Genomic DNA, 12,846 nt, shown 5'->3' with positions numbered 1-12,846 from the left:
AGGCCTTCATTACTCTCCATTGTCTCCTGGTGCCTCCAATACTGCCATTCATGACCTTGGGTTACTCAGTAACTGAGTATCTCCAGTGTTGGCCTCTCAGGCAACAGGGAGGCAGAGACCTGAGTCCTGAGCCCTGGCTGTAAGCTCCTACCAGGCCAGAAGACGTGGCGGGGGGCGGGGGGGGAAGAGCCATAGAGTCCAGCGTACCTGAGCCCAGTTGCTGAACACCTGCCCATTTCCTCCATAGGTCACAAGCTCCTGCGGAAACTGGAGAAAACATGATGTCATCTGAGATGGGGGCCTGGGATGGCCCCCACCTCGGCACTGTGCCCAACAGGGCAAGGTGGCTGATGGCCCTTGAAGAAGGAGTGTTAAGGGCAGGGGGAGAAGGCAGAAAGGGCAAGGCCCAGGGAACATTGCCCCCCTTGTGACCAGGTAAGAGCTCAGTGTGAGGTGAGGGTCAGACCTGGATCTGGGGTCCCTCTGGGAACTTAGCCCAGGGTCAATGTCAGGGGTCCGTCTGTGACCAGGTTCTGAGGCCAGGGCCAGGGCTGAGGAAGTTCTCGCCTCGAGGTGGAATATTCAAATTCTAGGACCATATCGCCCTCAAGTTTAATACTTGGACACACCCCTGCAAAGGCTATCCTTTCTCAAAATGGGTGTCTGATGTACAGCCTGGTCCCCAAGGACGCCCGTGCCAGACACACATGGCCAGACTGGGTCATCCATGTGTGGCTATCGAACACTTGAACCATAGCTCATCTGACATGCTCTGAATGTAAAATACACCCTGACTTCAAAGACTTAGTAGGAAAAAAGGTTGTAAAATATTTCAATAATGTTTATACTGCAGGTTAAAATGATAATATTTCTGATACATTGGGATAAACAAAATACAATAGTAAATCTGTTTTTTGGGGGTTTTTTTTACATTTTCATGTGGCTTTTAGAAAATTTAAAATGACATGTGTGTCCACTATAGCAATGTTGATGAGGTGTGGTAGTCACCGAAGATACAGCCACTGAGGGAAGCTGGGAGCAGGTTCGGTGGTCCCCTCTCCACTACCTTTACAACTTCCCATGAATCTATCTTTGTTTGTAAATCAAAGGCTTAAAAGCATTATACGTATGTCTTGAATTGCATTTCTACTGGGCAGTGCTGATCCCAGGCCTCAGTTTCCCCTGCTTGTTACCTGGGCCACGGCAGGGTCCAGGTTGTTCATGATCATGTGCATGATGGCTGCAGCGGCTCTCGTCCGGCAAGGGTACTGGTCGATTGGGTAGGCCCTGCAAGGGGAGTCCAGCCACCAGGTGCGACAATGGGAGGGCACCAGCCTCCCTGCCTGCTAAAGCTCAGGCCCACGCTGGCCACAGCCCAGCACCTGGACACGCAGGTGCGGACAGCAAGACGGCATCCTGCAGAAGTCGCCAGGGAGTTGCCAGCAGATGGCGGTTCCAAAGCATCCAGGCCAGCCCACTCTGGAGCTCACGTTGTGCTTTGCACCCCTGTCCTTCGCCTCCCCTGATGGGGAGTTAGGTCCCTACCCAGCTGGACCGCCCTTCCTCCCCACTTGGCAAGGTGCAACTGGGAGAAAACGGACTTCGAAGCAAAGCTGATGTCTGCCTTCCAGAAGCCTCCACTCCAGATGGAATTTATTCATCCCTTCTTCCTTCGTGCCACCAGTGCTCCTGGGCATCAACTCTAGAGCAGATACCAGGCCGACAGGCCCTGACAGGAATGAGGGGATGTGGCTCCTACTTTATGGGGGGAATGACATTCCCTGGGGTGGTTCCAGACAAGTCTGGGCCTCAGCATATTCAAGAACAGTGGTGCTTAGAGTGTGAGCTTTGGGTGGGGGCAGCATTGTCTGGGAACCATGAGAATGGCAGATCCTCGGGCCCCCACCCCCCAGAACTGCTGAATCCACAATGTAGGGTGAGGCCCAGCCATCCACTTTTTTTTTTACAAGGCCTCCAGTGCCATGCACCGTTCAGCGTGAGACCCCCTGATGGGGAACCTAAGCTGTTTGAGGACACTGACAGAGCCATCCCTTTAAAGCTCTCCTCATCTCTCGGTAGGACAAGACATGAAGTTTAGAAAAGGGATTTCATATACAATTTGGCTCCAGAATTGCTCAGGATTGACTCCCCAGGATGGTAGGTCAGAGATACCTGTCTGAAAAGGATTCCCCCATCTTCTGGCCAGGCTGGCGGCTGTAGCCAGCTGGAGGCTACAGACCCCCCCACAGACGACAACACAGCCACCACCCCCTCTCTGTGTGAGGGCTGTCCACTCAGCCTATCACAGCTGTGGGCCTCCTAGTGTGGACAGCCTGGATTCCCCCCGGCTGACCTCCAGCTCCATCCCTCCCACAGAGTGCTGCCCACTCTGGACCCCCTTTGACGCTGCACCCCCCAGCACTGACCTCATTTTCATGTCAGGGCAGAACCGGTACATGTAGATATGCCCATACAGTCGCAGCTCCTGGGCAAACTCAGGGGCCAGTAGCTCCTGGACATCCAGGGGGAAGTAGCGCAGGGCATTCCTCAGCGCCAACTGGGGGAGGAGAGGGGGGGGGCAGCAGCGGGAGGGGGATCTCCAGGCCAAGCACTGTGAGGCCATCCCCTTTCCCTGCTTAGATTCACCTCTGCTCCACTGAGAAACATATGCCCCCACCCAGAGACTACCTAGTTCTCACTCCAAGCCCATCTACAATGTCACCTCCTACAAGAAGCCTTCCATGATTGCCCTCCCCCCTCATGTAGGCAGACCTCTAGTCCCTGCCTCTGTTTATCCCAGTCAAGGACTGGAGAGGGGCCTGCCCTGAGGCTTGCAGCTACAGTGGGAGATGCAGACTGAAGGGTGGGGAAAGCAGATCCACCAGGAGCCCACGGCCACCTTGTGCAAGTGTAGAGAGGCAGCACTGCATCAGCGCCCAGCTTGGCAACCAGCCTCAGACAATGCACAACTGCACAGTTGCAGCTCTGGAAGTGAGATCCCTCCAGACCCAGGCAGGCCTGGGGTAAGAGCCTGGAGCCAGGGACAGCAAGCCAAGAGAAAGAAGAAACCTTCCCAGGGCTTCTCATCCAGACCAACGCCCAAGCCCTCTGGTCACTCCTCCAGACATCCCTGAGGGTCCTGGTCCTGGCGCAGGGCCTTGGCACTTACCCTTCCCTCTGCCTAAACCCTCTCTGCCACCCTGCCTTCTCTTGGAGGGTCTCTTCCTTCACTCAGGCCTCAGTCCAGATGCCCCCCTCTGCCGTGGCCCGCCTTGATCTCCCCCTCTTGACTCCCAGGCTCTCCCCCTGCCTCTGTCTCCTTCCCAAGCTTTTCACTGTTGGATGTTCTAGGGGTTGCTTGTTTTATCGCTTACAATCCGTCTTGCTAAGTTCAAGGAGGGCAGGAGCCCTGGCAGACCCTTCATAGCGCTCTTCCTTCCAACACCTGGACTAGAGCCCGGACGCAGGCAAAGTGGGAGAGGGGACCAAGGTGACAGCCTGGTGTCTGGGTGGATGTGGAGGCCATTTCTTCAACCAGCTGATCCTGGGGCACAAAGCGCTTTGGGGGTGGGGAGATGAGGAGCTGGGTGTGGCGAATTTATTCCCTCATGTGCACTCAGTGCCTATCTGCTGAGGGAAGAGGTGGTGTGATACTTGAGGAAGATAGGTGGGCTTTGGACACGGGGAGGCAGCAGGTGACAGGAGAACGCGCTAGGGCCTAGGCCTGGGTACGCCAGCATGTGGGCAGGGACAGAAGTGCTACCAGGGAGATGACACTGGATGCCCAGCCAGGAGCACAGGTGCCTGGGGCAGAGGGCTAGGAGCAGGACCACCTATGCGATGCACCCAGAGGTCCAACGCTGCATGGGTATGGGTAAGACACACCCAGGACTGAGGGACGAGGGTGTCACTGGGGCCTTGGGGCTGGGTGGGCTAGGAGGAAAGAAAGGAGGTGGGTAAGCAGGACGCAGCAGATGGCGAGAAAGGCCATAAAGAAAACCCCCGCTCAGGGCGTTAATTTTCATGTGGAACAGACACGCATCATCCCTTCTCCCTTGGAAAAACAACTGATGAGAAATAGGAGTCTCTCCCTCAAGAAGAGTGGCTAGGAATACGCTGCCGCAGGAGCGTCTCAAACTCCAGCAGACGTTGGAATCACCCAGAGGGTCTGGTGCAGCCTCTGATCTGCGTCTCTGACCGGTTCCCTGGTGCTGCCACTGCTGGCCCAGGGACCCCATTTTGGGAACCACTACAGGACAGTAACGAGGGTAAACCACCAACAGCGACATGCAGCGGCCAGGCAGCCTCTCCCAACCTGCTGTTGAGTGAAAGAAGCCCACACTTTAGGGACACACTGCATAACTCTGTTGACAGGCCAAGCCACGCATTAGATGTCAGGACAGCGGTCCCCTTTCAAGGCCCGGGTCTGTCCCCCTCTCCCTGTGCACCTGTGACATTCACATCTGTGCACACGTGGTTTTGGCTGCTTTCTGTGCGTGTACACCTCAACACAAGGATTACTGTTGTTTTCTAGCTGGTGTAGAGCTTCTCATAAGAGTTTTTCAAGTGAAACTGAGCATTTAGAGAGAAGTTTCAAAAGCAATACATACACACACACACACACACACACAAAATCTACACAGGACTTGACCTTACTACATAGCTCCTAATGTATTCTGTCCTGTTCTAGTTTCTTTTATTTCATTTTCTAATAAATACTGATTGCAACCCCCCAAACAGATTTCACAACCCACTAAGAGGGGGCAGCACAGTGGGAACCCGATATCCTCACAGCAGGGCCGCCTTCCCTCAAACTTACTGAGGTCCTGGACTCAACCTTGTCAAATGCTATGATTTTTAAAATGTACCAATTGATAGAAATAACTTGGCCATTCTTCAAAATGTCTTTAAACACTGTAAAAAATTCAGCCTGTTCTGAAGGAAGAATGCATGTATGCCATACACATAAAGGGGATTCTGGCAAGTTCCTGAATCCTAAATGCAGCACAAAAGCTCTGGGTGCCATATTTTCCCCTTGCATAAGATTTCCATTTTATAACCATTGAATTTTTCTTTATCCCCGAAATTCACTAATTTAGTCTAGATATGTCTTAATGTCAACTATCCTACAACAGATTTTCATGTTTTTCTCTTTCCAGGATAAACTGTATCTTTTTATCGACAATTTCATGTTTTTACTTAGTTCAGGAACATAGTCTTCTATTATAGTTTTGTTCGATAACTTCATCCCCTATGTCTAGAGTTATGCAATAGACATGCAGTAAATATTTCTTGTGAAAAAATTTACAAAGCAGCAGCTCTGTTTGCTGGCCAGGATTCAGTGCTCCGAGTCTCTTATTGGGAGCAGCTCTCAGCATTAATATGAGAAAATGGTGCTCAGACAGGTTGTATCTGCTCAAGACCCCACCACAGGCATGAGGCAGGACTATGGGGGAGCCCAGGTGCCCAGGGACCCTGGGGACCTCTGCAGAGTAGGCTCAGCGAGGAAAGGCTGGGTGGAATGACAGGGTCAGCGGCCCCCCGAGAAGCATGAACAGCAGCCGGAGCTGAGCCTGCCCCTGGCCCTGCCACCTACTGTGTGACCCTGGGCTGCTCACCCCTGCCTCAGTCTCCTCATCTCTTGGCATGGCCTACTCAGCTGTGTAGTCGGAAGGATCAGAGGAGAAAATGCACACTGTCCAGCACACAGCGTCTCTACTCACCTGCTCTTTTAAAGACCCCTAAACCAGAACCTAAGGAGTTTTTTGCTTCCTCCCTAACCCAACTTTGTAGCTTCCTTGTTTAGAGGTCTTTGGTTTATTTTAAGATGTCACAACACCCACAGGGAGAGCCAGCAGGCACCCTACTTGGCAACTCACATCTGGGTGGTCAGCTGGGATGCTAATCACAGGATGTGACCACGAGTACTTCAGTTCTCCAAATCTCAGTCTACATCAGAGGGTCTGCTGTGCAGCACATAGATTGTAGAGGTCGGGGTGCCTGGGGGACTCAGTCGGTTAAGTGTCTGTCTTCAGCTCAGCTCATGATCCCAGGGTCCTGGGATCGAGTCCCACATCGGGCTCCCTGCTCAGCGGGGAGTCTGCTTCTTCCTCTCCTTCTGCCCCTCGCACTGCTCATGCTTCCTTTTCTCTCTCTCCCTCTCTGTCAAATAAATAAATAAGATCCTTAAAAAAAAAAAATGTCAGAGGAGAATTATCATTGGTGAAATTACGGCCCATTAATCATATAATACATGTTCTAAGTGGGTTCTTATTGATAAAATCAGATGTATTCAAGACACATAAATTGGAAAGAATATTCTAGACAACTCTCCACTCCCACCTGGGCTTAATAGGCCTAAAAATCTAACAAACTCAGTGGCCTGTGCCCTTAGGGCCAGAGGATTAATTCATAGAATGTCCCGGGTTTAGTCATCAGGTTGGAGAATTCTGGATGCCTAATGGTGTGGTGGGCAGAATAATGGCCCCCAAAGATGTCTGCATTCTATTCCTTGGAACCTATGAATATGTTACATTACAAGGCAAAAGAGATGTGATTTTTGCAGATGTGATTAAGGATTTGAAGACGGGAGATTATCCTGCATTACCCAGCTCCGCCCTATATATTCACCAGAGTCCTCGTAAGAGGGAAGCAGGAGGGTCTGAGTCAGAAAAGGAGACTTGAATTGGCTATGCTGGTGGCTGTGAAGATGGAAGGCAGGGTGAGACCACAAGCCAAAACCCACAGACAGGCTCTAGAAGCTAGAAAAGGCAAACAAAGAAATCCACCCCCACTCCACCCCCAACCCCCCGGAACCTTCTGGAAGGAATGCAGCCCTGCTGCATATATTTTTTAACTTGATATTTTACAATATATTTAATGCTACTGAAAATATATCATGAACTTTTGAGACATGTAAACATAAACCAGGACAATCTCATGTGTAATATTTGCGCCCCCAAAATGGGAATCACAAGACTCAATCAGAAAGCAAAAGAACAAGCATGATGTCAATATCCTTGCATACACGTTAGTGTTGCTTGTTCGTGGCCCAAGGAAACCCATTTCAGATTTCTGACATGCGCAATTGTAAGAGACTACATTTGTGCTGTTTTAAAGCCACTCCGTTTATGGAGATTTATTACAGCAGCCCCAGGAAAATAATAGACAGTGACAGAATACTGTCTTGGGAACAGTGGTACTTCCGCCATAAACAAATCTTTCCTGGATCGTGGCTGATCACCTAAACGGGTACCAGCCTGCGACTTTGTTTAGCTCACAGAACAGTGTGTGTGTGTGTGTGTGTGTGTGTGTGTGTGTGTGTGTGTGTGTGTGTGTGTGTGTGTGTGTGAGAGAGAGAGAGAGAGACAGAGACAGAGACAGATAGACAGACAGACAGACAGACAGGAGAGGGAGAGGGAGAGAACTCAGCTTAGGCCTTCCTTCCATCCTAACTGGCACCTGTAAGTTTTTGACTTCACTCTTTCTGTCAAAAATCATGGCCATGATCCACCTGGCGTGGCCTTGTTTGAATCACCCCAGTCCTTGCACCCACTCTTTCTCAGGCTTCATTAGGCCAGCTCTGGCCCGAAATGGAGCCAGACCTCCTGGGTCTAAACTGTGGCTCAGGTGCTTCCTAGCTGTGGGTGGGGCGGCCTCTGCCCAGGCTGCAGCTACAGTGCTCCGGCTCTTCAGATCTCAGTCTATCCCAGAGCGGTGGCTATACGGCACATGCACCCTTCACCTCCCTGAACTTCATTCTCCTCTCCTGCAAAATGAGCACAATAACAGCACACACGTCATAGGCTGTCTTGGCAACTAACTGAACAGAGTCTGGCACATACATGTACCATGGGATTGCCAGCCATCAAAATAATCATCTCCCACACTCATGGCCCTCCATGCTGCCACTTCTTTCTTCTAGTTGGGCCTCTTGCCCACCCTGCCCTTTTAGGAAATCTGTAGAAACCTTTATACTCTCTGTGGGGAGTATTGTTAAGCAGCAGGTCATGCCCCTACTCAGAAACCCTCAAGGGATACCCATTACTCATCTGATAAAGTCCCCACTGCTTTTGGCTTTCAGGGTCCTCAATAATTTGGCTGGGCCTGACTCTCCAAGCTCCATAGCCAGCTTGGACCTACACGGGGCCTCCTTCACCCCCATGATACTTTGGACAGGCCCTTCTCTGCATGTTCACTCACTGCCCCCCTTTGTCTCCAAATGGCCTTCCTTTTTGGATTTCCCAGTCTAAGAATCTTGACCATGTTGCCACGACCACCTCCTCCAAGAGGCCCTCCTAGGTTTGTCCTGCACACTAAACTCTTGAAGGATTTGGTTGGAGCACTTAGCATAGACTCTTGCCTGTTCATTCAACAAACAAGTACTGGTGTCACTGAAGACCCAGGAATGAACCCAACAGATCCCCACTCTCAAGAAGCTCAACATAGTGTGTTATTAGTGATGGGGACACGAACACAGGTGCGAGGTTTTCAGGTCTGGGTATCTGATGTCCAGAATAGCCCCTGCAGGTGGGGCAGGATTTGGAGAACAGGTCACTAAGAGTAGTTGCATATGGCACCAGGGGGTGCTAAAGACATTTCTAGTAGAGCAACTGCTCCTATTACATGACAAAAATTTCACTCCGCACTATAGAGATGTCCTGTGTTTGTGCTGAGAATACACCGACTAAAATTATAGCCAGACCATACTCTATATTTAAGCAGAGAAATCTACTTAAAGAAGAACAATGAGTGAAGCGCACCCAAGTAATGAAATACTGCGCACCAGTTACAAGTATGGGACAACTCTAAACTCACCAATAACGAACACCTAAAAAAACTGACGTGTATAGAATGTGTCTATATTCTTAAGAAGGACACACACACCTTTTGCATGTACATAGAATGTGTGTGGGTGATATGCCAAAAAATGGCCATGGTGACTCAGGAGGAGAAGTGGGGAGCTTCCACGATTATAATACTTGACTTCCTTATCTTACAAAATTACCTGGAAAGTTTATGTCAAAAATCAAAGAGACACATTAAATTTTAGAAGAATTGAAAACAAGCTGAAGGCAAAGTATAAAGCGAGCTGCTGATGAAGTCACTGGGTTTGGGACTGCCTCTCGTGTTTCTTCTCTAAGGGGAATGTTCTCACACAGGACGCTTCTGCGACCGGTTTGAGGGGTTTCCCCACATGACCAATTCTCCCCACCAGCTGGGGGACCTAAGATTCAATTCAGTTCTGACACCATCTACGCGGAGTCAGCTCACACCGGGAGCTAATACACTGAGTCCCAAAACCTGCCCCTCCCACTTCAGATGCCGGTCACACATCCCAGGCTTGCACCTGTACTTCTGACCAACGAGCTACATATTAGGACTCCCACAACCTCCTTCCTTGGGTTCCTAATTTGCTAGAGCAGCTCACAGAACTCAGAGAAACATGTCTACTGGTTTATTATATAATAAAGCATATGAAAAAGGATACAGATGAACAACCAGACAAAGAGGTACACAAGGCAAAGTCTGGGGAAGGGGCATGGAGCTTCCATGCCCTTTTGGGGCACCACACCTGCCCCAGCACTTCAGTGTGTTCAGCAACCCAGCTCTCTGAACCCTGTGGTTAAGGGATTTTTATGGAGGCTTCAGCACAAAGCATGATGGATTATTAACTAGATTTCTCTCCCCTCTCCCCTCTCTAGAGAATGGGGGGTGGGGCCCAAGGTTCCAAGTTTCTAATCATGGAATGGTCTTTTTGGTGACCAGCCCCCATCTAGGAGCCCACCCACAGTGGCTTCCTTAGAACAAAAGAGGCTCCTATCACCCAGGAAATTCCAAAGAATTTAGGAGCTTTGTGTCAGGAACTGGGGTCAAAGACCAAGTATTAGCAGGAAGAGAGGTCAGGGCAGAGGTCAACATACATCTTTCTTACTGTTTCACAAGCACCAATGGAAGGCTGGCTGACCCTGGTACCCCAGGGAAGGTTTAGCGGCTTCAACAGTCCAAACTCCCAGACCTGCAAGTAGCCCCTACTCCAGGGGTTTTGTGTCCTTCAAGCAAATGGCGACATACCCAGGGCAAAGATGAGGTAACCAAGCTCCTCAGCTCCTGGGTGCCCTCCTCCCAACACAAGAGACCAACACACTGCCATAAAAGTATCACCTGAGGGGCGCCCGGGTGGCTCAGTCATTAAGCATCTGCCTTCAGCTCAGGTCATTGTCCCAGGGTCCTGGGATAGAGCCCCGCATCAGGCTCCCTGCTCAGCTGGAAGCCTGCTTCTCCCTCTCCACTCCCCCTGCTTGTGTTCCCTCTCTCGCTGTCTCTCTCTCTCTCTCTCTGTCAAATAAATAAAATCTTAAAAAAAAAAAAAAGCATCACCTGAGATGGGCAGGTGGCAGAGCCCTCCAGGCCCTCAAGATCAAAAGTCGAGGCCTTGGCACCCAGCGGGGAGGTGACCCAGGGGGAGGAAGCTTTAATGACAACCTTGACTTGTTGGGCTGGGCGAGATAAGCACCGCCCCCTGAAGGGGGTGGAGCCAGACACAGCGCCCCGCCCCAGCAACACCCGGCACTCCCCTGCGCCCTGCCCCCACCCTTCCCCGTCTCCAGCTCCTTCCAGCCCCGCCCCAGAGCCTGCCCACGCAACACCCCTCACACCCAGTACCCCGCCCCCACCCTTCTCCTAACTCCCGCTCAGCCCAGCCCCGCCCCCAAAAAAAACCCTCACCCCCAGCACTCCGCCCCACCCTTCTCTCGTGCCAGCTCCTCCCAGCCCCGCCCCCTCCCCGTTCCAGCGCCCCCCCGGCCCACCCCAGCGCCCCCCCGGCCCACCCCAGCGCCCCCCCGGCCCACCCCAGCGCCCCGCCCCCACTTTGTGAGCAGTGCTGGGCAGAAAGTTTAGGGGGCAGCCGCTGAAGCGCAGCAGTCTTTATCTGGGGTGGGGTTGTGTGATTCCTTTTTTAATGTTTGTGCTTATTTATATTTTCTATCCTCCCCCCACACACACTGTTCCTGAAATTCTCTAGTAATTCTGAGTAAAGAAAAAGAGAATACTGTTGATATAACCGTGCCACCTACTTCATTTCATTGGCCTCCACTACCGCGTGGTGTAATTATCCCCAGCTTACGAGGGAGACACGCGTGCTCCCAGACGGTCAGACCTGCCAGGGGTGCTGGCTGGAGCGCCCCCAGTCCCGGGCCGTCTCTGGCCGGGCTCTCGGGGCTGTAGGCGACGGTGGGGACACCTGGCTTCCGTCCTGTTCCTACCAGCGTCATCACGCCCCCACTGCCCTTCTAGCCTTCTGCGGCAAACTCACTGCAAGATTTGCGGGGAGGGACACAGGCGAAGACAAGAGCTGGCTTCGTAGATTCAAAGTCGTGTGCGTGTCTGGGCAGGAGGGTACACCGCGCTGCTGTGCTTTTGGGGTACTTCGCCCCGGCTTCGCTCCTCTGACTGAAGGCAGCCACAGAGCCACTGCTTCCTGGCTGAGTGACCTTGAGTCTCAGGATCCCCATCAGTAATGGGTACCCTAATCTTGCACCCAAGGATGGCCGTTGGGGAGAGAATGAGGAAGTGGATGGGCCGAGGGTGGAACACGTTGGGTCCCCCTGTCCCGTCGCCACCCCCTCGGGAGCTCCTGGCCGGCAGGGGTGGGAAGTTGAGTTGAGAAGCTGCAGCTCCCGCAGATACAACAGGAGTAGGAAGTGCCCACCCGGACCATCTGGAGGGCACCCAGAGGGCAAAAGGCCCTGCGGGAATGGGGCCCGACTTCTTACCTGCTCCTCTGCGGGGCTGAGGCCGGGGGTCCTGACCGGTGCGTGGGGCACCCCAGCCCAGCGGCCCGGGTTCTCCGGGAGGGGCTGCAGTGGCAGGCCAGAGCATAGTGCCTGGAGGCTGGACATGTCTGGCTGAGACAGAGACGGAGGCCAGCTCTGTGGGGAGGCCAGGCCGAAACTGGGCAATCATGATCCCACTGGGCGGGGACCTCCTGCTCCAGAGCCACCTCCTCCAGCCCCTCATTGGGCCCAGGGCCCGCAGAAGGAGCCAAGTATAGGTCATTGGGTCATTGGCCCCTAGCCTGCCTGCCTGCAGTGTTGACCTGAGGTGGGGGCAGTGCTCTGGGGAGAGGCAGACTTCATGCAGGGGAGACTGCTACATAGGGGTCTGTTTGTCCTGTTAGTGGGGTGTTGGCCTTGAGGGGTTGCGTTTTCTAGGACACAGCTTTGGAGAGATTGGTGGGGCTCTGATGTTGGGGTTTGCTTTGGCAGTCTTACCCCAGGCAGGCGATGTTGGGTTGGTATCTTGGTGATGGGGAGCCATGTGATACTGAAGCTGGCACAGAATGCAGGGTCTGTGCAGAAGGCAGGCAGTGCTCCTTGTACCCCTCCTCCCTGCCACCCATGTGGGGGGCATGGCAGAAGCCCCCCCAGCAGCAGGTGTACCTTCCTTGACTCCCAATGAGGTTCACACTGCCTCATCCCCTTCCCAAAGCTCTCTGTGAAGGGCCCACCTGGAGATGGCTCTCATCCTCGATTTTATTAACAACTTTGTAAGAAAGTGCTCCTAATCAGTCCTGTGCTACGGATGGGGAAACTGAGGCCCAGGTCTCACAAGGCCAGGAAGCGACAGCAATAGAATCCTGGTGGTCCTGGGAAAACAACACATCTGGGTGGTAATCCAGGTCAGCTGCTGACTGGCCCTGTGGCCTTGGGCCGTGTCCCAGTCTAGAAAAGTGGGTGGTAATTTACCACTCAGGCTGCAGGAGGCACAAATGGGTTGCGTAAGCACCCAGTGCAGTACCTGCACAAGGCAAGGGGAAAAGAACAACAAACATCTTCTGAGCAC

At 52.5% G+C, this 12,846-nt stretch overlaps 1 protein-coding gene across 1 annotated transcript in view; it reads right to left on the bottom strand.

Moving 5' to 3' along the window:
* Positions 1 to 12,014, bottom strand: part of UROC1 (urocanate hydratase 1) — a 45,043-nt gene extending 33,029 nt beyond the window's left edge. Inside the window, exons 1-4 of the mRNA XM_027583207.2 lie at positions 11,778 to 12,014; positions 2,427 to 2,557; positions 1,194 to 1,287; positions 208 to 267 (exon numbers count right to left, since the gene is read on the bottom strand). Of these exons, the coding sequence (XP_027439008.1) occupies positions 208 to 267; positions 1,194 to 1,287; positions 2,427 to 2,557; positions 11,778 to 11,903 (411 nt within the window). The 5' untranslated portion in view covers positions 11,904 to 12,014. The remainder of the gene's footprint in view (positions 1 to 207; positions 268 to 1,193; positions 1,288 to 2,426; positions 2,558 to 11,777) is intronic.
* Between the last annotated feature and the right edge of the window lie 832 nt (positions 12,015 to 12,846).

This window comes from Zalophus californianus, chromosome 1 (assembly GCF_009762305.2).
Source record: "Zalophus californianus isolate mZalCal1 chromosome 1, mZalCal1.pri.v2, whole genome shotgun sequence".
In the NCBI taxonomy this organism is placed as follows: Eukaryota; Metazoa; Chordata; class Mammalia; order Carnivora; family Otariidae; genus Zalophus; species Zalophus californianus.
Note: the sequence above shows the minus strand (reverse complement) of the source record. Positions and strands in the feature narration are given on the sequence as shown.